At 30.3% G+C, this 27,193-nt stretch overlaps 3 protein-coding genes and 1 long non-coding RNA gene across 5 annotated transcripts; 1 reads left to right on the top strand and 3 right to left on the bottom strand.

The window, feature by feature from the left end:
- Nucleotides 1-374: 374 nt before the first annotated feature.
- On the bottom strand, nucleotides 375-4,636 carry LOC110646021 (ultraviolet-B receptor UVR8). Of its 2 annotated transcripts, XM_021799308.2 has the most exons (7): nucleotides 4,220-4,635; nucleotides 3,344-3,383; nucleotides 2,923-3,204; nucleotides 2,476-2,825; nucleotides 1,966-2,367; nucleotides 1,299-1,701; nucleotides 375-897 (listed from the first exon to the last, which is right to left on the bottom strand). In XM_021799308.2, the coding sequence occupies exons 3-7, from the start codon at nucleotides 3,145-3,147 to the stop codon at nucleotides 655-657; spliced, it is 1,623 nt and encodes a 540-aa protein (XP_021655000.2). In that variant the 5' UTR covers nucleotides 3,148-3,204; nucleotides 3,344-3,383; nucleotides 4,220-4,635; the 3' UTR covers nucleotides 375-654. The 2 variants fall into 2 exon arrangements, with proteins under 2 accessions (XP_021655000.2, XP_021655001.2); XM_021799309.2 differs by lacking the exon at nucleotides 3,344-3,383 and having other exon boundaries at nucleotides 4,220-4,636.
- Nucleotides 4,637-9,981: 5,345 nt separating this feature from the next.
- Nucleotides 9,982-11,392, bottom strand: LOC110646020 (uncharacterized). Its single transcript, XR_009140570.1, has 2 exons — nucleotides 11,250-11,392; nucleotides 9,982-10,803 (listed from the first exon to the last, which is right to left on the bottom strand). It is a non-coding gene; the product is annotated as an uncharacterized LOC110646020 (long non-coding RNA).
- Nucleotides 11,393-14,651: 3,259 nt separating this feature from the next.
- Nucleotides 14,652-20,611, bottom strand: LOC110646032 (ALBINO3-like protein 1, chloroplastic). Its single transcript, XM_058128919.1, has 11 exons — nucleotides 20,056-20,611; nucleotides 19,854-19,964; nucleotides 19,699-19,773; nucleotides 19,526-19,586; nucleotides 18,884-18,957; nucleotides 18,668-18,772; nucleotides 17,676-17,783; nucleotides 16,945-17,048; nucleotides 16,569-16,802; nucleotides 16,140-16,491; nucleotides 14,652-15,143 (listed from the first exon to the last, which is right to left on the bottom strand). The coding sequence occupies exons 1-11, from the start codon at nucleotides 20,407-20,409 to the stop codon at nucleotides 15,063-15,065; spliced, it is 1,659 nt and encodes a 552-aa protein (XP_057984902.1). The 5' UTR covers nucleotides 20,410-20,611; the 3' UTR covers nucleotides 14,652-15,062.
- Nucleotides 20,612-26,153: 5,542 nt separating this feature from the next.
- Nucleotides 26,154-26,969, top strand: LOC110646023 (photosystem II core complex proteins psbY, chloroplastic). The gene has a single exon (XM_021799312.2). The coding sequence runs from the start codon at nucleotides 26,285-26,287 to the stop codon at nucleotides 26,861-26,863; it is 579 nt and encodes a 192-aa protein (XP_021655004.2). The 5' UTR covers nucleotides 26,154-26,284; the 3' UTR covers nucleotides 26,864-26,969.
- Nucleotides 26,970-27,193: the final 224 nt, after the last annotated feature.

Here is a 27,193-nt window from a genome sequence, read left to right as displayed (position 1 = left end):
ATGTTCAAAGCTAGTTACAGGCGTTGGCTAACGGGGATGTGTAAATTTCAGAGGCAATATTCGATTGGGATCAGGTTGTCTAAATTCAATGAGACATTAAAGCTCCTGGGAATTTGGGTTGTGCCCTCAGAATCACAGCCAGGGAATCAGATTTGCAGGGCCAGGGTAGAAAGAAAATCCCATTTGTATTTGTAACTTTCGACTCTGAAAATAATATAAATAAATCAGAAAAACCATCAACCACACCCCTTCTTCTCAAGAGGTCAGATAAGAGGTGAACCTAATCGTGGGCCCAGATCTAGTTCAGGGCTTGGGTACCTAGGAAGCCTACCAGTGAATAGCGAGTGCCATAGTCACCAGCCAATGAGCATAAGTTGAATTAGGAATGCAAATCAGCATAAGTTATTAATGAACCTTAAACAAATGTAAGAACTATTAACAAGACCCAAGCACTAACCATAATTTCCTTGAGAAATCAAGTCATGCAGGATGAGGTTAGGCCTTTGCTACCTAAAAGCTTTTAAATCTTCACAATTCTTTCTGTTTTTTCTATGTACAAAATAAACAGGGAAATCTGGGCCCCAAATGCAGACTGCAATGCTCATGCTGATAAGTTAAAAGGTAAGGAATTGCAAGGGGAAGCCATTTTAATGGCTAAATTAGATCGATATCCACCCGTTCTGGATTTCCTCTTTCAGTCTGGTTGTCCACAAGTTCTATACCCAGCTGCCCTTTGTCTCCTGCTCCGAATGCATACAGTTTTCCAGATTCAGTAAGTGCAAATGTGTGAGCATTCCAGTATATGGAATTGGTGAGGCTGATCTGTACCACTCGCTCATTCACCTCTTTCAGTGATGTTACTAATTCTGGGCTCAACACATTAGCATGCCTATTTCCCTAAGAAAAACAAAATACAGATTTTGACATCAGTAATTTAATCACTTAATGCAACATCAATTCTTATCAGCTCGCTACGTTACTAACAACCATCAATCTCTTCTCTAAATAGGTAAGTTCCCAAATGTCCACCTGATACAACTGATAGGGTGCTAGAAAGTAAATAATCTTTAGTTTTAATGTCAGCAGAACACAAACAAAATTAAAAGAAATATTCAGGAATTAAACCACCAATTTACTATTGCATTCAAAGGGTTAATTAAGGAGGCTTATATCAGACATTGTGCATACTCAAGACCTGTTTAAGTATCAGCAACTTGGGCATTTTGTTTCCCATTATATTAATTTAAAGCACATCAACTAATAAACAAAACAAGGAACCATGAAGGAGAAGACCATACCTGTCCATCAGCAACAGCAGCAGCAGCAGCAGCATTATTATGTCCAAGACTGGCCGATTCCCCACAACCAAATGAGTATACATCACCCTCATCAGAAACCACAAAGGTTGTGTAATCCCCTGTAGCAACATGAACAGCTTTGACCTTGCTTAATGCTTCCACAACCTTAGGAACCGACTCGCACTCTTCATTCCCATGACCCAAGCACCCATAACGTCCCCAACCCCATGTGCAAACCCGTCCATCTCGCCCTACCACAGCTGCATGCCAAGCACCCGCTGCAACCACCATAGGCTGAAGGTTCAAAAGCTGAAATTGTTCAACTAATCGAGGATACTTCTCATCAGTTCTTGATCCGTGCCCCAGCTTCCCACCCAAGCCGCATCCAACAGAGTACACTGACCTGATATACATAAAACAGAATTGCACATAACTTAGAAACAACATCCATTGTTATAACTAATTAATTAGTAATCATGGTCATGAAGCCACATAAGTCATTGCCAGATGAAATCAATTGCAGAACTGTCTCGATGAATTTAACTACAATATCACATTCAACCATATGCCTGATTAAAATGCAACTGTAAGAAGATTTTTCTTCCCTTTTTTTTCTCTGGTATATCTAGGAATGTTTTCTTAAGGTAAAACAGATGGAGGAACTCACATCCCACTAGGTTGGCAAGCCAGAGCAAGAAGGTAACAGTATCCAGCTGCAATTTGTACCACCGGTATATTCTCAAGTGCCCCCAACAAAGGATGAGGTTCCACATCATTTGGCTCAGTCTGGTGACCAAGTTTGCCATCACTGCCCCAAGAAAATGTATAAACCCTGCCTTCTCTGGACAATACAGCAGTGAAAAAATTCCCTATTGCAGCTTGGACCACAAATATGTTTTTCAAAGATTCAACCAATTGTGGAGTCGTAACCAATTTAGTTCCTTGAACTCCATATTCAGCTTCACCGAAGGAGTCCTTTCCAAAGGCATACACCTGTCCAGCATCACTAATTAGCATTGTCCTGCCAGGTCCAGCAGCTGCTTGGATAATTCGAATGCCTTGCAGGGATCTGCAACATAGCGAAGTTCCATTAACTCTCTCTAGACAACCATCTCCCTTTGCTTTTTTCCTGCATTCACAATATCCGGTCTTAAGTAATGATCATAGAATTAGCAACCTGATTTGTCGAGGTCGCCATTCCTCTTCAGTGGTGCCATGACCAAGTTGTCCTGAGCTGTTAGAGCCAAAGGAGTACACTACGCCCTTAGATGTCACAGCAATACTATGACCAGGTCCTGCTATCGCCTGGGACTTCTCCCTCCTGCAACATGCTTCTCCGGCCAGTAAAAATCTCAGAACTAGTTTCCATGAGCCCCCACAACTTTGCTTCAAATCTTGACGTTCTTCTGGAGTCATAGGCTTAAATATGGCTCTCTTTTGGCACATATCCAGAGCTGCAAGCTCTGATATGGACAATTCATAGTCAGGGGCAAAATTTGCAGGCAGCCTAAAGAAGGAACATGTTGCCTGTAATAAACACATTCAAAATCAAATCAGCAGCATTATCAATTCTAACAGCTAAAAATGGTTTCATAATTAAAAAGAATTGCAAAAGGGAACTTGCCTCCAGTTTTGCAAGATCTTGAGGATCCAAATTACAATCAGTAAGCACATGGAGGACAATGGATGGATTAGCAGCCAAGGGGAATTCTCCAGGAGTGGAGTCCCCAAAACAATGGCGTTGATTTCGTTGAAATGTCGATATAGGAGCAGCAACAATGGCAGTAATGGGCTGGTCGGTTATGTTATGATATTGTATACTTGAGGTTCCACTAGTTGTGGCATCCATGGGCACTGCTTAAATTATTGCAGTGCCCAAACTTGGCAGAAAAGACTATCTAAGTTGCTGGATAATTAATAGAAAAAAAGACACCAAAATCACTAAATTAGTCTCTCCAATGATCCAGCATATCACCTATAGTTTATAAATTTATTACTGATATTAGTTTTATATAGCAAATTAAATCTTGGTCCAAAGTATCTACCTTAAATAATGCACTAATCAGCAAGCTTCAATTCTCAAACCTACAAGTGAAAATACGCTCAGAAAATTTCTTTACATGGCAGGAAGTTGAAAACAAATTGAAATATCAGAAAAAACTCAAACCAAATGGTGAAGAAAAGCAAAGGGTGCTTTAAGGTATCAACTGATGTGTATATAAATAAAAGGGAACACTTTAGCAAACTAATGAATTAGATAATCTAATGAAAGAACAAGCAAAAAAGATAAAACCTAGAGAAGCAAAAAGGGAGACCTGATGGTCCAATATTAAGCTTGTCCAAAGCAATTTAGACCATCCAATTGAATTGGAGACGAAATGGCAACCTATAGAAACACGTAACTGAGAAATAGTAACAAAACTCGCGGATATCATCGACAGGATGAATTGGAAACTTAGAATAGAAGAGTACTATTCTTGGATGAAAGGATATTCCGCACCCAAAAGAAACTCAGAAAGCAAAGAATTCCAACATCAAAAGAGAAACTTCTGTTCACGTAAACTCATTAAAACAGCCCCAAAAAAATTAATTAATTAAAGTCTATTGTCGACCCGATCAAATAATATCCACACAATCAAAATCAGAATCCATGGTTTCAAAACCCAGAAACAGGGGATGTGATTATCAACACTCTATACACAAAGAGAACTAAAAAATTTTAGCTTTTTTAACATACCCAGATCATAAAAACATCATCAGATAATAGACTGAGTACACTTGACCATGCCACCCACAAGAAGCACAAGAGAATCGCAAGACAAAAAAAAAAAAGAACACAAAACACATGCTTTAACAGCTTTGTCATCTGTACATTAGGATCGTTACAGATCGTGATATAACAATTAAGAAACGAAGATTACATATGATAAAGGCCCGTGATTGCTCAAAACCCAGCTGCATCCATCAATAATTGAATAGAAATTCAAGGCTTCTTAGGCAAAAAACTTTAAAATTTAGATCAAATTGGAGAGCAGAGTGTTAGTATTCTGATCAAAGATTGCTCTGCTCTCTCAAAGAGTGAAAGAAAACAGAAAAATATTGCAAATTGGTTCTTTTTTGAAGGTTATTACAAGAGAGAAAAGAGAAAAGAAATGGATTTTTTTCTGTTGAAGGACAGTGAACGCAAGAGAGAGAGAGAGAGAAGAAGTGTCTCCCTCTGCTTTATGTCTATACGTTATATAAAGAGATGAGCCGATGAGGTGTCTCGTAGGTGGTGAAACAAGTAAAATTGCGACAATCTACTCTGGATTTTAGTAAACTTATTACGCTGTGTATCTGTGGAGAGCTGAAGTTCTCACGAGGACGATTATATTTAATGGTAAATTGAATTTTTATATATAAATTTATACATATTTTAATATAAATATTTAATTTAATAATAATTAAAATAATTTTTATATAAATTTAAATTTATATTACATACATCCAATATATTTAACTCTCCTCATGTAATAAATAAATAAATAAATATATGTATAATATAAAAAATAAATTTCACATTTATATTTTATTTATTTTATAAAAAATATTTTTTATTATTTAGTTATTTGTTTATATTATATATATATAAATATTTTCAAATTTAATAAGATTTTCAAAATTAGGGAGAAAAATATTTTATTTAAAAATCATTTATTTTTCTATTGAAAGTATTTTTTCAATTTTTAATGCAAAGAAAATAGGTACACCTTTTATTCGAAAATAAATCAAATATTTTTGAAACTTCATTCCATCCTAATGTGATAAACTTGACTTAAATTGGGGTATGCATTACTTGGTTATAATCAAATAATCGAACTGAACCGATAAAATTTAATATTTCGATAAAAGTAAATACAGTTCAATTTAGTTTATTTTTTATTAATAGTAATAAAAATTTTCATTTTCAGTTAAATAATCGAACTAATCAAAATAATGGAATTTCAATTAACTAATATATTAATTATAATTTTATTAATATTATTATTTATAATTATTATTTTTATGATTTTTTTAATAATATTTAACTTATAATTATTATCTTATTAATATTAAATTATATTTATTATTTTTAATACATAAAAAATATAAATATATTTCATTAATATTTTATTAAATAATTAATAATATATATATATATATTTTTTTTTTCAGTTAGTTCAGTTATAACTGATAACCAATCAAATATTTTCGATTTTGATTAATTTTAGTTTTCTTTCAATATGTTTCGGTTTGCTTAATAATTTTAAAGTTGGTTAATGATTCGGTTAGTTGAAAATTCAGTTTAGTTCGGTTCGGTTCAGTTAACCGAATGCTCACCCCTAAACTTAAATGTTATATGATTGAACTATAAAATTATTCGTACTAATGTATGTGACTATTAATAATTTTAATTTATATATTTTATTTTTATTTTAATATATATAAACAATATAATGTCTTAAATTTTATATTAATTATTTGATATTTTATATTTATTACTTTTTTCTCTCAAAATTTTTAATAAAAATTTCATAATAGGAATAATTAATATATATATATATATAATAAGTATAAATATATATAAATATACGTAATTAATATATGTTAATATATTGTAACTTATTTAACTACTTATTATAAAAATAATGATTACTATTAAATAAATTATAACTTACATGAATATATAATAGAGAGTATCAAGTGCTAGCATTTGAAAGAGAATGCTATGTGTGGACTTATTGAGAATATATGTCTGTTTTTATATATAGAGAGAGATTTTTAAAACAAACTAAAATTTAATAATAACAATTGAATTTATTTATATAAATAAATAATTAAATATAATATATATTTTTATAATATTTATAAAACTTTTGAGCTCTTAATTTTAAATAAATTAATTTAAATATTTTAGGAAAATATTTAATTTTTAAATATAAATTATTAATAAAAATATTTATGCCCCGCCTACGCATTTAAAATATTTAAATTTTTTCTATTATTCTAAATGTGACATTTTAATATTAAATTAATTATGAACAACGCCATATCATCAATTAAGCAAAGCACAAATTTATATATATTTTTATAATATATATAAAGTGAGAAGAGAATAACTTTTAGATGAAAATATATTTTATTATTTATATTATTTATAAATATATATATATATATATATATATATATGAATTTATCGTTAATAATATAATTTAGTGATAAAGAATCTATCGCTCAATTTGGAGTTACTAAATACCCCTAATTAGTTTTTGAAATTTTAAATATTGAGTTGAGTTTAGAAAAAAAAAATTTAAGCAATATAAATCAATTTATGATTAAACTCTGAAATTGATTATTATTTAAATTTTCCAATAGATTGCAATCTATTTTCTTAATCAAAATCAACTTTGTTTTAAGGATTAGAAGTAATTTTGCAGTGTATAATAACAATGATATACCAACACACAGAAAAATGGAAGATAAATAGTAAAATTTTGGGGGAAAAAGCATGTTATTGTGTGGGTTTGCAAAAGAAGATTTTTTTTCTTTTTTATAATCTATAGCTTTTAAAGTAAGTTTTAGTATTTTAATTAAAATTTAAATATTATATCTCTTATTTATATTATTTAATAATATAATATTTATATTAGTATTCAAATATTGAGACCGTTCATAAAAAATTATTCCTCGTAATTTTTAAAAATTAAGAGAATAATTTAATTATAATTAATAAAATTATATCATTATTTTTATATTTAATAGGTATCCAACACTTATATTATAATATTTATATAAATAATTAATTATTAATAATTAATAAAATAATTAATAATCATTAAAACGGTTAATAATAAAAATTATCAAATGGTACCTAAAATAATAATAATTTAAATCTGGTACCTGCCAAATCAGCGATAGCCTTTAAACACGGCCCAGCTTGCAAAAGAAGACTTTTAATTTCCAACTAGACAGAAGTGGACGTGTGTGACAAGGTGCATTATTTTGGGCAACGCAAGATGTAAGGAACTTTTCAGGTCAATAGGAGAAATTATTTGGTAAAATTTAATGTATATAAAATTGTTAATTTTGATTAGACTTACATAAAATCTATTAAAATTAATAATTAGAATAAAATTTATTAATAAAATAAAAAATACTTATCATTAAATTATTAATTTTGCCTGACCAGAAGTTGGAGAATATAATATATATCTTAACATATGATAATGGATATGAAAATGGAGGGATCACAAACAAGCTTATTAATTTATATTTTTTAACAGTTAGCAGTCTAATTAGCTACCCATTTCATAAAATTACATTGCTGAATAGATTTTTTGGAGAAATTAGTGAATTTAGTCAACCTTGTTAGGGATGCCAAAGTTGAAATCATGTGCAATCCTGTGCTCAGATGTTGTGGGTTTGCTGATTGATTAAAAATTGACATTGACATGTTATTGCTCTAATAGAATGTGCTAATACTTAGTTTGGAAGAAAAAAAATAATAATTGAATTTTCACATAATTATTTATTTTTATTTTTTAAAAAATATTTTTTAAATTAAAAAAATAAAATTTTAAATTTAAAATATGAAAATTGACAAAAAAGAAATTAATTAAATTAAATTTTTATAAAGTTTTAGATTCCAAATAGTGGATGAGTGAAATTGAGCATTTTTTTTCCCATAAAATTGCCTCTTTTATTCTCAAGAAAGATGAAATAATGATGAATTAAAATTATTTTTAAAGGTAAAAAATTTTAAATGAAATAAAATTAATTAAATTAGAAAGATGGAGAATTTGTGTACAATTACATATATGCAAGTTGAGGAGAATTTTGATATTTCACAATAAATAAATAAATAAATATTTTTAGTAGATTTGCTTTTGATTTTGGTTGGCATAGAAAGGAAAGGAGGGTTTGAACAGAATAAAGAAGAAGAAATATTCTTGGATGTTCTTCTATGGTTAATAAGGCCTTTCTATGGTTCTTTTTAAATTTAGCAAAGGGAACACACAACTTGCACCACAAATTAAATTCTTATTATATTAAACCTTTCTTTTGATTCTTTTTTTTAGAAGGCTGTACTTGTTGAAAAAATCTCTATATGGATTTAATACATAGAGAATTTAATATTAATAATTTTAAAAATAATATATATATATATATATATATATATTTATGATTAAAATATATGAAATTTGATTATAAATTAATTTTTAATATATTTTAATTAAAAATTTAAGAAAATATTTTTCTTGTCAATGCTCTAACATTAATACTAAGAGGGTATTTATCTTAACTTATAGATTGATTTAACTAGCTTATAAACTCTAAAAATAGACCAACTTATTTATTTATATCAATTTTTTAATTTATAAATTGAGTTTATAAGTTAAAAAAAAAAAATAAACTGAGAGACCTAATTTTTTATTTTAGTACTTAAAAATTTTGTACTTATAAATTAGTTTGACTAATATTTTACTATATTAACTTTATTTAATTTTTTAAATTTCATCATAAATTCTATTTAATATTATTTTTATCATTTTAATGATAAATTTATTTATAAGTTATTTTTTACCAAACATATCAACTGATTATATGTTACTTATAAAAATTTTGACCAAACATATAATTACTTAAACTTTTAAATATTTATAAGTTCAAATTAACTTATAAACACTTAGTACTTATGAACTAATTTTAATAAGTTAAGCCAAATACCCTCAAAGCATGTTCTCTTATCTTGTCTTAAAATTTTCATTACAAATGTGAAAACTGGCATGAAATTATGATCACTATTTAAATTCTACTCTAAACACTAACGGTATGGTTTCATTAAATTAAAAGTTCTACTTTGCTCCACAAATAATCATTATAATTTCTAAATAATGCAACTAATAATTCATGTTAGATGTAATTTATGGTCTAATGGAGTTAGGAAAAATACCACTTTGGGCATTCTTAGCTTTTTTGTTGCCGCCCTAGAGTGTTTCATATTGGGGTCTTTTTTTCAAGAAAAAGAAAAGAATTGAAAGAGTAAATGTCACTTGTATACTTGTCTAAATATATATATTTTTTTAAGTAGGTAGATTAAAGAAGTGAATATTTAAATCTGAATAACATGCTTTTAACTATTAAATCAAGCTAAGTTAAGCCGTCTAAATAATTTTAATATATAGGTTATGGAAAATGTTTGGAACATTGAAACAATAATGAAGGATGGTTATGGAGTCATCTTCATCATCCATTATTTACAAGATTTATCATATGTTAATTAAAAAAAACTACTTTTGGAATAGACTACCTCATGTCTCCATGTGAAAACTTACTTTGTTTTTTATTTCATATCTTTGTGCAACTCAATAAAGACGCTCACTAAATTATTCCTTTCTTCCCCACCACATACCCTTTTATTTCACTCAACCACTATTTTTATTATAATTTGGAAGTTACCCAAATAAGAAAAACATTGGATTCATGACTTATGTCACGACTCAACCTATAGGCCGGACCGGCACTAGGACCTGGACAGGTATAAAGCCCTCGAGACCCGTAGTAAGTCTTACTGCTCTCAAACCCATGACCAAGCCCATAATTTAGGCCCAATATGCATATAAAATAATTTAAATTAAACTGTTAAAATTTTATTTCGGATCAATTTAACCCAGTAATTATCAAAAACTAAAATTAGGGAAACCCAGCTCAATCCTGTTACATCATTTACAAACTATTTAAAACTCATAAAAAAATTTTATTTGTTAATACAAAGCTTAAATTCATGCAGTTCATGAGAGGATTAATGCTATTACTAATACATGCGGAGTTCTAAATTACAAATTTAGATAATAATAATATAGTTAAGTAATTTTTTTTCATAACCTGAGAGGAAAGGAATAGGTTATTCTGGAAAAAATATGGTGAACAGGAGTGAGCATTCGACTCAGAGAGTAAAATACCAATTTTAAGTACAATTTCTATAGCTATCTAAAGCTAATGCATCCTAAAGAGTGGAATGCAACACTCTCAAAATTTTTATATGCATCACATCATAACAGCAAAAAGGCAATTTGGAGCATTCACACACCCAACACTGTTCAAACAGTACATATATGGGAGCCAATCTCCTATACAGCTCTTTTAATCTAACCTCTGCCAGCAAGTGTCTCTCAAGCCGGACTTTCGCTTAATAAACCAAATACGGGGTCCCAGCGAGTGTCTCTCAAGCCGTGTCTACCTCGACTTATCCATAAAGGACCGGGTCCTAGTGAGTGTCTCTCAAGCCGTGTCTATCCGTCCTGTTCATATCCAATACCATACCATATGCATGCCAACGAACGCACACTACTCCATATAAGTGATGCATGAGCATGCCTGAATATATAATAATATTGAAATTATAATTAAAATTAATATTTTACTCACAGACTTAACTGAGGTCACTGCGGCGGCTGGACGGAGGAGAAAGGCTGTCCCGGCTCACCTGAAAAATTTTATTACAATTATTTAATATATTTGACTCGATACAAGCTTAGAAAAGATCAAAGACACCCTAAGTCATGCCGAAAATCCGGCAGAGTCTCTCCTATACCTATGACCTACTCAACCTGTAAAAGGGTTTAAAATACACTTCTATATCCACAAATCTCACATTCACAACTCAATCACATCACATAGCCCCTCCTGGGCCCATCCAACAATCAACAATCACAATGTGAAAAATTACAGTTTAGTCCTTACAATTAACCCCTTTTACAAAAACTACCCATATGAGCTCTAAAAATTCTAAAACTTTACCTCGCGGTCCTTAGCAATATTATTAGGCTAATGCAAAAGGAATTATAATTTTCTAATCACCCATGAATATTTTATGAATTTTATTCTAAATCGGTATTAGCCGGAAATAAGCAACTTGGAGTTCGAATTTACCTATGTCAATTTTGACACCTGGAACGCGTCCAGAATGTTTAAAAATGTTAGAATTGACTATAATATCAATCACATTCTGAGACGGGCTGTCGGATCCGGCTGAAAATGTGATCCCGACTCTAGTGAGCTATCCTCGATCCGGTTGCACCTAAATTAAGTCCAAATTGTGTTAATAATTATCATAAAATTATTTTTAAATTTTAAAAATCGAAAAAGTGTGAAAAACTCATAAAGCGATTTGGACTGTCCGATTATCGCCTTTTTCAAATGATGTTCGATCGGAGCGAGACCAGTCCTATCTCGAAGATTTCGTCGGCCTGAGTCCATTGGTGATCTCAGATTTTCGATCCAACGGTCAAATTGCCGGAAAAGTGGTCGAAAAGGTCGAAAATGCTCATTTTTCTCTCTCCTCGATTTGGGCAAATCCGATGATGGTTTGCGACACCGATGATCAGAAAAGGGAGCCCGTTTCGTCAGGAGTCCATAGCCACTCGTCTCACATGAAATTGAGGTTAGAATAGCCCGGAATTGACCGGAGAAGTTTTAGCATTTCTCTCTCTTCGCCTGCCGTTAGAGCTGCTGCCATTGTCGAAAAACGCGGCTGCTTCGCCCACTGATGGTGTCCTTGCCGCCTGGAGCTCCTACCAGTGTCGCCTAAGGGAGGAGGTGTGAGGTACGCCGGCGTTGTGGCCCTTGAACGGAAATAAGAATGAAGAAAGGGAAGAGGAAGAGAGAGCCGAAGGGAGGGAAGGAAAAAGAAAAAAAAAAAAAAAGCTATTGGCAGGGATGAACCTGGACATAGCGGTGTCTAGGTTCATTCTACACATGCACAAATCTATGTAAAATTTTATTTTAAATCCTAATCTTCGAAGGATTTTTCATGTAAATCCAAAACTTTTTCAAATTAGTCCAAATTCATTTTAACTTATTATTATTATTATTATTATTATTATTATTTCACCAAATCCATTAAAACAAACAATTAAATAACTTTTGATTAAATTTCCTTAAAATGCACTAATTAGTAATTTAAATACTGTAACCAAATATTTATGTTATTTCATTTAACTAAATATAAATGAAAATATAAGTATAATTAAAAAGCATGATAATATTAATACTTTAAAACAAATTTATATATATTTTATTTAAAATTGAAACCTTAAAATGATTTTGCAAAATATGTTTAAGAATAGCATTAAAATTTATGCATAGATGAATATATTACAAAATTATAATTTAGCTAGATAGCTTTAAAATAATATTTGAATAATGTAGAAAATACAAATTTTATATTTTAAAAGAAATTCAGGTTATTACTACTTAGTGACAAAATAATACCTTAAAGTTTACATTAAAGACATTTGAGTTCATTATATAATCACAAAATAATATCTTTAATATGACATGAAATTGTTTAATATATTTAGTATAATATATTCTGAATTTCCTCACAACCCATTTATAAGTATAGTTGTTAGATTGACATGTATCTTTTTATGCATCAAAGTATTGCGAATTGGCAAAGGAACCAAAATGATTTCCTACCATCATGCCTCACCAAGTAGCAGAATGCTTGGAACTTACTTAACCAGCATGTGTACCAACATTTTGATACATCAAAAGGTCAGGTTAAGGTCTTTTACAAGTTGAGCGTCTGCTGCTGTCTCGTTATTGCGTATAAGAAATTAAAACTCAGATCTCACAATTCTGAAAAATGATTCGAATGTTATTTATCTAAAACTTGTTAATAATGATATGTATTCTCAAAAAGCACAATAAGGAAAATGAGACTCAAGATTCAAGAAGCCAAGTCACTTGGTGGAAGGAAGTGAAAGAAACATGCAAGGAAGCAAGCAATGATCCATGTTCCTGGTCAAGAATGCAGATTTTCTCAAAAATTTTGTTCATAAGAATCAGGATGGGCTAGGTAATGCAGTCAGTCACCGAATGAGAGACATGCCACAATTGAGTCAACCCAAATATCAGCACTAATAATTGTTATATTTTGGCTCAGGTGATCATTTGTCATCTCAGCATATAATGGAAATTTACAATTTAGTCCCTATGTTTTGCTCTATATTGTATTTTAATTTTTAAATTTTAGAATTAATTATTTAGTTCCTGATTTTGCACTATATAACACTTTGATTTCTGAATTTTTGATAATAAATTATTCAGTCTATGTAATTTTAATATATAAAATAATTTAATTCTCCTATCAATGGATGACATTATTATAAACATTTAAGTTACAAGGATTAAATTATTTTATATATTAAAATCAAAGAAACTAAATAATTTATTTATCAAAATTTAGATACTAAAATGTGATATAGTATAAAAATTAAGGACTAAATAATTATTTTTCAAAATCTAGGGACTCAAGTGTAATATAAGACAAAATCTAGGGATGAAATTATAAATTCCCCTACAAATAATCATTTCTAATTCTAGCTCAAAAATCCTACTCTGTCTCTCATCACCAAGGATTAATACATTTTTTATATATATTTATAAAGAATATTAGCCTTAAAATTTGATCTCAAAACTTTTTCATATTAAGGATCTCTTTCATATTGTTATTAAACAGAGAAAACTAATTTTTTAAATAAATTTGTGAATATTAAAAAATAATTTGATATGTTTTAACAATATAAATATTAAAAGAATAAAATAATTTTTTAAATTACTTTATTTTCTCTTCGCTCCTTTTAATTTAGTGATTGTAAAATATGTGCAAAACCCAGAAGAGTTGCAACGTCTACGGCAAGGCATTCAAAGCATATTCATCTAGACCTCTCAATTTTTCTAAGCCGCAGTTTAAAATAACAACACCAAACAAGACCTAGATCAGTCTACCTTCCATGCTAGTTTCCCATTAGCACCAAATAAGTTGAGCCCATTAAGGCCACCAGTGGGGATTAGCATTAGCAATTCTTGAAACTTTATTGTCTGGTCTAAAAGCCTGAATGCTAGAATGCTCTCTAATAGATGTATGAGTCAATAATAAACAGTGAATACAACTATTTAATGCTCTGCAAATTACCCAAAAAAAAAAGTACCAATCAAAAACATCATTTCCAATCCACTCTGCTTGCAAATGAATTATTACCCTCGAGTTTCTTGCAACCATCAGTGATGGCACCAGGACAATAAACAAGCGTGGCCAACTGGCCATGGCACCAAGCTTAAGGTGAAAGCTGAGAAATTTGATAGCCATGATAACAAACATGAGCATGGCTTCCCGTCACTTCACTCTGGTGACAAGCAATCATATAACTAAAATATCATATGAAAATAGTCCATTATTCTTATACAACATGCAGCAAAATCAACTTTCTATGATAATATGCAAGAGCTTCTGCATGATATGCCTAAAAAAATAAGTGCAAAAACTAATTTGTGAAATTTCTCCACATAATTCATTATTTCTTCTCTTCTTCTAAAAGATGGAAAAAAGATTTAACTCCTATTGTTCTACTTGTACAGTGAATTTTGTTTCCAAGAATCTGAAAGTACATAAAATTGCCTTTGATACAGACCACTTAAAAAAAAAAATTTCCTATCAAATGGGATGCCCCAAAATTTCTACTGATTTAACCATTCTACCAATCCTTTACACCCAATATGCCTCAGAGAGGTCACCAATCAGAAAATAAAAGAGATACAAGTGAAGGCTGCTTGCTCACATGCTCCTTTTAGCAAGAAGGATACAAAACCTTGCTCTCCACATTCAACATAACGTGTAAACAATAATGCCTGTTAATCTTGCTTCATTTGGAATACCACTATAGTGGCCATACCCCTCTTTCATCGCTCCCTTGTGGCTTGATGCACGTCTTCTTCAGAAAGTTTGCTATCTGTTATCATGCTACCATGTACTTCTACTTCCTGAGTGTTATAAATTGGCAATGACACAAGTAGAAAAGAAATAAATAAAGATAAGTTTTGATTACTTAAAAATCAGAATTAAATGTAGGAAACAATTTACAATTCCCATATCAAACTCTCAAAATATAAAGAAACAAATTTCAACATTGAAGGCTACCCCTGAAAGGAGGGAAAAAACCAGGGTTCACAAATGACGATCGAATGTATGAATATAGGAACTAAGAAAGTGAAATTTTGGTTATGGATGCAATGCATTAGCTGGAAATGATTAGAGGTCAACTTTATTTCTCATGCCTACTGTGGAGCAGCTCTGGTATCAATATGATCCAAACAAGATGCCACCAATATTGACTGGTAATTGTTGGGAATACTTGTCCCACATTGAAAGAACATAAAATGAAAGGGCTATATATAAATGGTTGGATTGTAATATTAAAATTGACTAGTCATTTTGATGTGTAAAATAATCCAATCACTTATATAAGCCCGAATTAAAATGATAATATGTAATTTGCCTAGCACTCTCTAAAATTTAATAATAATTCATATAACAAACATCTCATTGCATTCTGCATGCATTTTTGCCACATAATGAAGAAAATAGATGCCCCCATAAATGAGATTTTTACTGTCCACACTTCAAACACCAAAAGACAGTTGCTACAAGAAACACAAATCTACTAGCCATACACAAGTAAATTCCACCACTGCCTCAGTCAATCTCCCTTCCCTTTGCATGTGCATGAACTAATCTAAATTTATGCATGACCAAATCCCATGGATATTCAAGAAGAAGAATTTTCCAGCCAGCTCACCCTTCTCTGCTCAGTCATTCAACAAAACAAATAAGCACCATGAAGAACAAAGAACAATTAAGTATTGCACAAATCAAGACAACAATATGAATTCATAATGCAACAACAAATTTGATCTGATTGTTATCAAATAATGAAGAATATGTCAGTTCCAGATCATAAAGCATTGCTACAATTGTACCTTTTGTTTATTTTCATAGGACTGATGTTCAACCCTTCCAGAGGCCTCAGAATTGGAAACTTCACCTTTTTCCGTACTCAAAATTGAAGTTGTCTTTTCATCTTTCTTAAGGTTCTGCCCAGATAAATCAACTTTTACAACTCCAACAGTAGAGGAATTGTTAATGCTGTTTGCAGACTTCTCGTCAACTACATCAGCACTAGCCATGCTTGCTCCATTATCCATATCAGATGCATTTTCAGGACTACCATTTACTATTGAACTACTTTTTGCAGCAGCCTCTTCAGCTTTCCTCTTCTCTTCTTCTCTTTGTAGTCTTCTTTTGGCCTCTTGCTCCTTTAGCTGTTTAAATCTGATGAATAGACAGATTTAGACCATAAACAACCATGATTGGTGGAAAATAAGGCAAAGATTGAAAAACCGAAGAACCTTTCGCCAGGACGTAACCCTTCTGGTGTCAAATTTTCAACTTGTCCAGCCTTAGTTTTTGTGGAATCTTCTGGTGTCAATTTTTCAACTTGTCCAGCCTTTGTTTTTGTGGAATTTAATTCAGAGACTGACTTCTGAATCCAGAGTTGGTCTTCTTGGCTCACAGGATTCTTTGCACCTCCCAACTTCTGAAGCCACACCTGTTGCACTGTGCTCAATATGTTATTTGTGAACCTGCACAACATCACAAAGAAGTTCTAAAACAATATATATGGAAAAATATGGTGGGAAACATTTTTTATGAGAATGCCTCTAAAAATATTCAAAAGGAGATGACTCTATGTTCATAGAATTCAAGGGCTTTGCATCTGCTCACCAATAAAGGCTTAGACCAGAAGGAACTGAAAGAGAAAAATAACCAATCATTAGTGGAAGGATCTTCGTTATTGCTTGAGAACTCTTCATGTTTGGATCATTTGTCTGCAAAAAATAACAAGTGCTAAAACATGAAAATGTAATGGATTCTGGCATCAAATTAGTATTTTGCAAACCACAAAAATCTAAAGTTTACACTATCATCGAGAAACTTGATGAAAAAAGAGAAACAAGTTGGCAAAATCAGATAGACATGTTCTATTTTCTTCACCCAAACCCATTCCAACTTGAGGCTTTAGCTCGTGGGCTGGGTACATACTAAGTTCCTTAAAATGTGTAGAAGAAACAAGTCAGTCAAAACACAATGCTTTGATAAAATATAATGATTTTTCCTGGTCCATGTTAACACCACTTTCTTGGTTGGATTAAAAATTAAAAATAAATAAATAACTTGTCATATCATTCACGAGAAAAAAATTTACAATAGTGTTCAGTTGTGTCACAAATGACTGCACCAGTTCAGTTCTCTTTTGACTTGACACACATAGGCTCTAACAAAGTTCTAATTTGCTAAAAGGTTTGGATATCATAGCCTATAGTTAAAAAAATGGCATCTACACAAATAAGGAAAAATTGGAAGAAAAAAATATCCGACAGACCTGAACTATTGGTACAACAAATTAGTTGAATATATATATAGAGGAGTAAATTCACATTTGGGAAATGACTTACCTGTGATGATTGCATGATTTGAACAGAGATGTATTGTGAAACAACCAGCAATACTGGCAAGACAAGATATGCCAAGGTATCAGACCACCCAAGCGGTGGATGTCCATCCTGAGGGGGAAAAATCAAACCATCAAGATTTTCACAATTCTAATTTCCAGGACAAGAACCATTAGGCATGATAACTTGACTAGAAATTGATTTATTATTTTTTTAAGAACAAGAAGAAATGAGAGAAAGTGAATCTTAAGTAAAATACTATAAATTTCTGAATATATATATATATATATATATATATATATATGGAAAAAACCAAGTCCTTATGCTTTCAGTTGAGGGCCAAATAAGCCCAAAATTTATTTTGGGCTAAAGAAAAACTGAACTTTCTAATTAAGGCCAAATAAATCCTCAAATAATAAAATATTAATTTTTTTATAATAAAATATTATTTTTTAATAAATATTAAAAATTATTTATTTTTAATTAAAATAAAATTAAAAAAAGAAAGAACAACAAAAATTATTAATATTAAAAATATTTTTTAATGATATTTATTATTAAAAAATAGAGAAAATAACATTTTATTTTTTTTTTGGGCCAAAAATTGGGTCTATTTGGCCTTAATTAGAAAGTTTTGACCTTATTTGGCCCAAAATTTATTTTGGGATTATTTGACAATCACTGAAAGTACATGGACTTATTTGATCCTTTTTCTTATATATATATATATATATAAACCAACTCTCTGAAGACTGCATTATTTGATTAAATACAATTTGCACTTAGGAAAGCATGATAGAATTTTTTTTTTTTTTTTTGAACCAAGGAGAGCATGATAGAATCAATAAATCTTTAATGTAAAAAGAATGATGGTTCAACTCATTCCTATCATATGAAGAGCAACAAGATGCTTGCATCAAGTATGATACCCACAAAGTTCAAACATATTTAATTTTTGTATAAAAAGAATACAGAATTTGAACCAACAAACTCACAACAAAAGGGAACAGCCAAGAGATGCCACTGCCATTTTGACGAGCTGCAACTGTAGTTGGACCAGCAAGGGATGGTATCCAAAAGAATCCTTCAGTAAGAAGTCCCTTCATATCAGACAGAGGGATTCAATTAGAAGAGAGAAATAAATAAAAAGCCAAAGAGCTAAAAGCAACAAAAAAGAAACAATCAATAAATTAATAAGAAAAGAATGGTACCTCATCTGCTACATTCGAAAGGGCTCTATATAGTCCAATCCACACAGGTATTGTGGCAAGAGTAGGTAGGCATCCTGTCAACAACAGTAAAAAGACATTAGAGAGGCTGTGAGTTTAGATTATTTCCTATTGAGAGGAAAAGAAAATCTATTCAAGTAACACCATTAATCATGCAGTTACAGTCGAGATAAATTGCAGAAGGTGAATAGATAAAAAAGAATTAATAGTTCCTGTAAAAATTCTCTTTTTTTAATTGTCTAAATATAACATTTTTATTCAGATGCTACAAACAAACTGGAAAAGGTTTAAAGCCGGAGCCTTAAAAAGAACCATTAGTGTCTTCTAGGTGGGTACAGATGAAGTTCCCAATTATAAAAAAATTTTGAATCAGTTCTTAGAAACTTTTATTGCTACTAAGCTGAAGCTGATAGCTCGTATATAGAAGTTTGCTTAACTTCACAGAGAAGAGGGATTGTTTATAAGTGCTTGAATTTTTCTGCAAGCTATCAGTATTTGTAAACACATCAATGCTTGTCCAAACTCACTCAAATCATCAATGAAAGCATAGTGATATCCCAATGAATCATAATTTTCAGTTAGAGACTGTAGAAAATCTGTAATAACCAAGTAATAGAAAAGCACCTGCAAATGGGTTTATGCCAGCTAGTTTATACAATCTGGCTGTCTCAAGTTGAATTCTCTCCTGCCGGTAAACGCAAGTAATAAACTTGATCAATGAAAAGGGAGAAGCTCAAAAGTTATAGAACTGCTGTTAGTTTGTACTTTGTACTGACAATACATAACGAAACATTCACCTGATCTCCAGGATACCGTTGCTGAATAGCCTTTATCTGAGGCTGCAAGGATCGCATAGCCATTGCAGATTCTACCTGCCCAAAACAAATTTACAAACATATACAAAATTCTTCACACAAAAACTCAAAAGAAAAGCTTCAACATTGACACAAACCTGCTTCTTAGTCAAAGGAAACGTGGCAGCTTTAACAAGAACAGTTAGAAGTATAATAGCGAACCCATAAGCATAAGGAACATGCAAAACAGATAACCCATCTTTTAAGACCTGAAATGAAATTGAAATACACTGCCATTTTAACTGGAGAATCCCTGGCTCAATAAAATTATACAAAAAATGTGAAAGTGAAAGAACAAACCTTTAAAACACTTTCCATATAATAGGTAATACCAGAGAGCCAATCATTGTTCTGTTTGGTTGTAGCGGTAACTGTATCCGAATTTGATACAGCAGCATCAGCAATCGTATAAAGAATACTCTCAGCTCTACTAAACAAGTCCGTAATCACCCCCTCAGCCGCGCCATCCCCGTCCGGAAACAGACCGGGTTTGAACCAGAAACGAGCGACACAGGCCGACCCACGAAGAAACGGTTTGTGGGTAGAAAGGGAAGCGAATTGGGCGCGGGGAAGAAGAAGGTTTGGGGTTCTGGTTCGGTCAGGAAAGGGCGAGAAGACGAGGTTGGGTAACGAGGAAGACAGAGAAGTGAACATTTGGTATTTGTTACTCTGATTTGAAGGTGAAGGGGTGAGGTATCTATGTAAAAGACTAGGTTTAAGGATAGCGAGCTCGGAGTCAAAGAGTCCGTCGCGGAGTAAGCGGGTGAGGTGTCGTGGCCGGAGACGAAATTTGGGGGAGGTGGAGGAGGAGACGTGAGCTTCCACCTCTGGAACTGAGAGTTTGAAAAGTGTGACACGTTTCTGCCCATTAAATATCCGTTTTTTCAGGTGACCTTTTTCAATTAAAATCGTGGGTATCCTTCAATTTTTCTTTTCTTAATTATAAATAAAATAAGAGTAATGCTATATATATATATATATATATATATTTTAAATAATGTGCACAGTTTAATTTTGATGTTAAAATTCTCTCTCATTATGTTACTCTTTTTTATTTTTTATATACTTTTATTTTTTTATTTTATAGTATAATTGAAATAAAATTTTTTGATATTAAATTAGTTAATTATTATAACAAAAGGTCTTAAAAGAAATATATATATATATATATATATATATATATATATTAAAAATTAAAATTTCAATTAATGTTCTTTGACTCTAAAATTTTATCAATACTTTTGTGATAAATATATTTTTATTATATACACTCATACTGCTTGTTTATTTTTATGAAAAATATTTTAACATAATGTATAAAAATTATTATTAAGTAAATATTAATGTTTTTATAATAATAATAATAATAATATTAATAAAAAATATTTTTTCATACAATCTCTTATTTAATGGAGAATAAAATTCTAATTCATCAATTAATCTTTTATTATAAATTTATATTTATAATATTTATATATATTAATTATTATATATATAATAATAATTAAAATGATCTACTTATATATTTTTAGATTTATATTTTGTATATGATTATAAAATAAAGACAATTAGATATATTCACATAAGTCTAGGTATGAGGTAGCGCTAGGGATGGCAACAAAGTAGATTTTTGTGGATATCCGATCTAACATAATCCTAATATGATGGATTTGTATAGCATATGATCGGGTTTGAGACGAGTTTGTATTCAAAATTTAATATACGTGACAGGTTCGAGTCGATTTTGAGTTTTACACGTTAGGTATCTACTATCTAAACTTGTTTATATAAATATTTAATTAAATGTAAAATATATATTTTTTTATAATAATAATAATATTTATAAATTTTTATATATTTTATTTTATATAAAATTAAATTGAAATATTTGATGGAATTATTAAATTTTTAAAATATAAATTATTAATAAAAATAATTTTTGTATTATTTTTAATTAAGATATAAAAAATTGAATAGGTTCAGATATTTTTCAGATAATAATAATCGGGATTGAAATATATTCGAATTTTAAAAATATTAATCAAGCTCGGATTAGAATAAGGTGATCTATGACTTACGTTCATGATTTAAAAAATGATCCAAAATTGTACACTCAATTTTACCAATTTTTGGATGACCGTATACTTATTGTAAACTGTAGGAGCGGAAGCATGAAAATTGTTAAATTAGAACATTGAATTCAAAAATTTCTTATAGGGTTTCATGCATCATGTCATGTCCATTATGTACCTAATTGATTTCAATGTTCAATTGCATATTAAAACTCTTTTAATATGTATTAGGATCTACATTTGCCATTTAAGATTTTTGAATTAACAAATTAATTCATTAGAACTCTATATTAAAAGAATAACATGTGCACTAATCGTTTGATGCACTGTAGATGTAATTGGTACATTTGTGAAACACTTAGGACCCCAAGAGTCGTCCCTCTAGCTTGTCCACACCAAGATTACCAATGGGCAGCCCCTAAACCAGCTTTTCAAGTCTTGTTAACAAATTAAAAATTAGGGATTTGCCTTTAGAGAGGTTGTAGATGTGTATATGACACTAAAAATAATTTCTAGCAATTTTAATTCAAAAGAATTTGGACAATTCTCTTTGAATTGATGAGAGGAGAAGAAGAAGAGAGGAGAACATAGAGGTGGCGGCACACTTGTGGGAAAATAAGAAGAGTGGCTGATTTTTTTTATTTTCTCATAACATCACTTTATATAATTAGATCATCACTTAAAACCCTTGCCACATGTCATCACCTGTTTGCATCTTAATCTTAATTGACCTAATCACAGTAAGCCAAGTGTCAAAGCTAGATTTAATATTGACTTTAATCACATTGCATGATAGGAAGATAAATGACAAACTTATATGGTACCATGTGTCACCATCTCATGGTACCACATGTCACCCTGTGAAATGACCAAATTACACTTGTGTTTTAATTTTGAGTTTTTAACCCAAAATAATTATTTCTCATATTCTAATCAATTTATATCAAATATAAATTAATTAATTAATCTCTATTAATTAAATTCATATTTAGACACTTTAAATATAAATTTAACATATACTATATATCCAATAATCTAGATTTAGTTTCAAGTTATGCTATGGACTTTACAATCTTATTGCAAACCAAACATATTTAATTAATCAATTAAATTCTTTAATTAATCAATTAAATCACGTTTAACTTGGTGATTATCTTGTGTATGTGTGTGACTTACTAGACTCATCACTGATTGGCAATGAGATATGATATTAACTCTTAATATCATCAGAACTCTTTCTTACCATAAATGATTTATCTAAATCATTTTAGGTATCTCATAGACCATGATTGACACCTAGCATAGCATGCCATGACCACTCAATCAGTAAAAGGAATACCTTTAAATGAACCTATAATCATATGTTACCATGCACTAAAATCTCTCTGTTATAAAATCACAATTCCAGCTGGAGCCATGGTTAATGTCAAACTCCAGTTGCTATAAATATTATATTCTCTTTTCATTATAATTCTTGATTAAAAAGATTTTTTCATCAGAAATACTTTTCTGATTAAATCTGTCTGTCCTGACTAGGAACTTGAAACATCAAGAACAATTAAATGAAAATAGGACTTTATCTCTCTTTACTTAGGGTAACAAATTCTATTTTGATCAACACCTACCTCCATATATAACTAGTAGGAGCCAACACATGCCCATATACCTATACACAGTACAAGTATGAAAGCAGTATCAAACTCAAACCACCTATATACAAGATAACTGTGTTATCTCAGGTATAAAGATTATATGCACTGATATGATTTATTACAATGCATTGACAAGAGTAAACTCCATGTGCATGTCATAAATGTCACTGGTTCGACCTACTTATCATGCATAAGTGCCTATCATGTTTATTATATGGCATGAGACTCACAATTCCATCTTATTTACATCTCATATAAATAACTTGGGAACAAACATGATTACAATCTTTTTGGATAAGTCATGTCCTTATTGTGAAGTATCATCGATTGTGAACCAATTTATGATACTTTGTGCTAAAAATACTGTCACTCATATTCTTAACAACTTAAGAATATAATTTCTAACAAAATATCAATGGACATTTTCTATTACACATAAATATATTATGTAAACGAAAAAGTGAAAAATGCATTTTTATTAATAAAATATGTACAAGATACATACTAAATGATATGTTCTAGGGTATACTATTAACGTAAACGTCCTTAATTGAAACTTTTAGGACGATAGATTGAACTCTTTTTTTTTTTTAATATTTCAATAACATAACTTCTATAAATTATTTTAATTTAATTAGAGCAAAGTTGTTGAATGCAATAGAAAGAGTAATAACTTTATTGATAAAAAAATGATATTTCACATAGAAGAACACATTAAAAAATTTAAATTTTTAAAATTTAAATTAAGTAAAATTTCACATTTTTATATAATTAAAGACTAATTATTGACATTTACTCAAAAAAAATCAAAATAATAATATGTCATATATGTGTATAATATATAGTTATATAGTATAATAGAAATATTATTATTATTTTTTATTTAAAACAACTCATTGAAATGAGAATGAATATATCCTTCTTTGCTCATAAATCAAAAAGCAATAAAAGTTAATTGGAGGGGAAAATTTTAATTAGTTGCCTCCAAAAAAAAGAAAGGTATTAAAGATTTTTTATATTATTGAAGATTCATTGATCCACATTTAATATGGATCAACTTGAGTTGAGAATCATTTCTGATAAAATAATAGTTAATCAAAGGCAACTTGCATTTCTAAATATTATTATGAGATAAAGAAATAAAGTAAATAAAAACATGAGAAAATACAATTTAGTATTATATATTTTTGTGCTTTTTTTATCCAATGATTAAAAAAAGTTCTGTGATAAATCGATAATTGAACTATCGCCCCATTATTAAATTGAAGGAATGTAACTAATACCGTTGAGTGTGCTTACATATTGCTGATGTATTATATTGACATCAGCGCTATGTCAGATGTGGAATGTTAATATTAGTGCCATATTATAAGGGCATGCTAGCATCTGCATCAACATGCATGTCAGATGTGGTTCTGATGTCAACATATTACATCTGATAGCTAATATTTTAATTATCAATTTGTCACAAAATTTTCTTCAATCATTAAATTGAAAAAATACGAAAATATATGGTACTAAATTGTATTTTAACTTAAAATTTAAAATTTTTATAATTATATAGAAAAAAATATTTGAAGTGAAAATTTTTTTAAATCATTGATTTAATGGCTAGAAATGAAAATTTTTAAAAATATATCTTACAAAATTATGGATTTCTCAAATTCAAATATATGATTTTAAAATATTAAATTTTCTTATTATTTTATAAAATCCCAATTTAAACAGAGTGCTAAGATTAGTTTCTGATAGAAAAAAAGGAGTGCTAATATTAGTGATATCTAATATTTAAATTAGAATTTATAAAAATTTAATGTTGAAATAAATTTAAATTTTAAAATCAAAAACGTTATTTTTTTTTAATTTTAAACACGTAACTTTCCTATGTTCGGTTCAAGAATGCCTTATAAATAAAGTTCATCTGAAGATCAATTTTACGCTACTGATTTAATTACTTGTTGATTTAAAAAAAAAATCAACTTTAATTTCAAATAAGATTAAAAATGTTAATTTTGTAAAGAGAAAAAAAAAATCTCTATAATTGCTTCTCAAATGACCCATTCATAAGCAAAAACTCAAAGATTAAAAAGGCCTTATTAGTACATGAATTACTTAAAATTTATTTGATATTGTTATTAAAACAATAATATCTTAAAATATTTAATAAAAATTTTTAAAATTTTATTTAATTTAATTATAAATATTTAAAAAACATAAATAAATTTCTCAAATCACTTTTATTAATAACATTTAAAATATTATTTAAAAAAAAGTAATTTCAACTTTAATTTCAAATAAATTTTACATTAATTTAGTTTAATGGGCAAATATTATGCAAATAGGTAGGGTTTTTGGGCCTCTAGGTTCCAACTAACGCTTCCATGTTAGTCTCAATTTGGTTTCAGCCAGATTGCCCAAATATTTTGGGCTCTCATGTGCAAAGGTAAAAGCAGGAAAGGGCTAAAAATAAAAGATGTTCAAAGTGAATAAAAAGCCCATCTTTTTACAATCAATTTGTACAATTAGGCCACTAAGAGGGTAGTTATGGACCTTATTAACATTAACCCCATTAGATTAAGAATCTTGAAAGCAAGTGATAAGAGATTGAAATGTGAGGTCCATATCTTACCATTTCCACTCTATCGATAAGAGAAGAATCCAGAAACCATAATTCCATTGGACCTCATTTCCCTGTCTTGGCCTTACAATCTTGTCTTGTCAAAATTTCCCATCATTCCAATCCAGTAGAGCTCAAGATCATCATCACCCAGGAAAAACTAGAGCCACCCCATCATTCATCAATCCATGGCAGCAACTATGGCTACAATGGCAATGCTCAATGCCAAGTGCTTGAGCATTAACTCAACAAAAAACAAGCCATCCACAAAACCCATTTCCCTTCTCTCCATGCAAGACCTCCCTAAAGGTCTAACCATCTCAAAGCCAGGAGAGAAGACAGCTCTTGCAGGTACTGCCATAGCTGGAGCTATCTTTTCTACCTTAAGCTCATGTGATCCTGCTTTGGCTGCCCAACAAATAGCAGAAATAGCAGAAGGGGACAACCGTGGCTTAGCACTCTTGCTTCCCATAATACCAGCTGTAGCTTGGGTGCTATTCAACATCCTCCAACCAGCACTTAACCAACTGAATCGCATGAGAGAGACAAAGGGAGTGATAATTGGGGTTGGTCTTGGTGGGTTGGCCACATCAGGGTTCATGTTGGCCCCAGAAGCATCAGCTAGTGAAATTGCCATGATTGCTGATGCAACTAGTGACAATAGGGGTCAGCTTCTGTTGTTTGTAGTTGCTCCTGCTCTTCTTTGGGTGCTCTACAATATTCTACAACCGGCTTTGAACCAACTCAACAGGATGAGGTCTCAGTGAGAGATTTGTATATGTGCCTGTGGGTTTTGTTGGGAAGGTGTAATGGCAGAAAAAATTTAATTGTAATTGCACCTTATGTTAATGAAACTCTCTTTGGTTTTGTTTTTTTCCCCTCTTGTTTCCTCCAATTCTGCCCTCCCTAATTTGAAGTTTCATGTGCAAGTGCTTAATTAATTGTTTATTATATATAGGCCAAGTTCATTGCAATTTGCAAACCCCCTTTTCTTATGAATTAATTCTTCTATAATTACGGCATTCTATTACCCAAAAGATTCAATCTAGTCTAGGATCTACAGTGAAAAGGTTCTCTCAGACCAACTCCTGGAAGAG

This window comes from Hevea brasiliensis, chromosome 10 (assembly GCF_030052815.1).
Source record: "Hevea brasiliensis isolate MT/VB/25A 57/8 chromosome 10, ASM3005281v1, whole genome shotgun sequence".
In the NCBI taxonomy this organism is placed as follows: Eukaryota; Viridiplantae; Streptophyta; class Magnoliopsida; order Malpighiales; family Euphorbiaceae; genus Hevea; species Hevea brasiliensis.
This window is presented reverse-complemented; position numbering and strand designations above follow the sequence as displayed.

Bases quoted from the DNA above. Each gene is read 5' to 3' on its own strand.
- LOC110646021 (XM_021799309.2), bottom strand. From the start codon at position 3,147: ATGGATGCCACAACTAGTGGAACCTCAAGTATACAATATCATAACATA. The intron at 2,826-2,922 runs GCAAGTTCCCTT...TGTTTATTACAG, and splicing joins AAGATCTTGCAAAACTGGAG to GCAACATGTTCCTTCTTTAG. The intron at 898-1,298 runs GTATGGTCTTCT...TGTTTTTCTTAG, and splicing joins CTGCTGTTGCTGATGGACAG to GGAAATAGGCATGCTAATGT.
- LOC110646032 (XM_058128919.1), bottom strand. From the start codon at position 20,409: ATGTTCACTTCTCTGTCTTCCTCGTTACCCAACCTCGTCTTCTCGCCC. The intron at 17,784-18,667 runs GTGAGTTTGTTG...TTTCCCCCTCAG, and splicing joins CTTGGCTGTTCCCTTTTGTT to GATGGACATCCACCGCTTGG. The intron at 17,049-17,675 runs GTAAGTCATTTC...TATTTTTTGCAG, and splicing joins AAATCATGCAATCATCACAG to ACAAATGATCCAAACATGAA.
- LOC110646023 (XM_021799312.2), top strand. From the start codon at position 26,285: ATGGCAGCAACTATGGCTACAATGGCAATGCTCAATGCCAAGTGCTTG.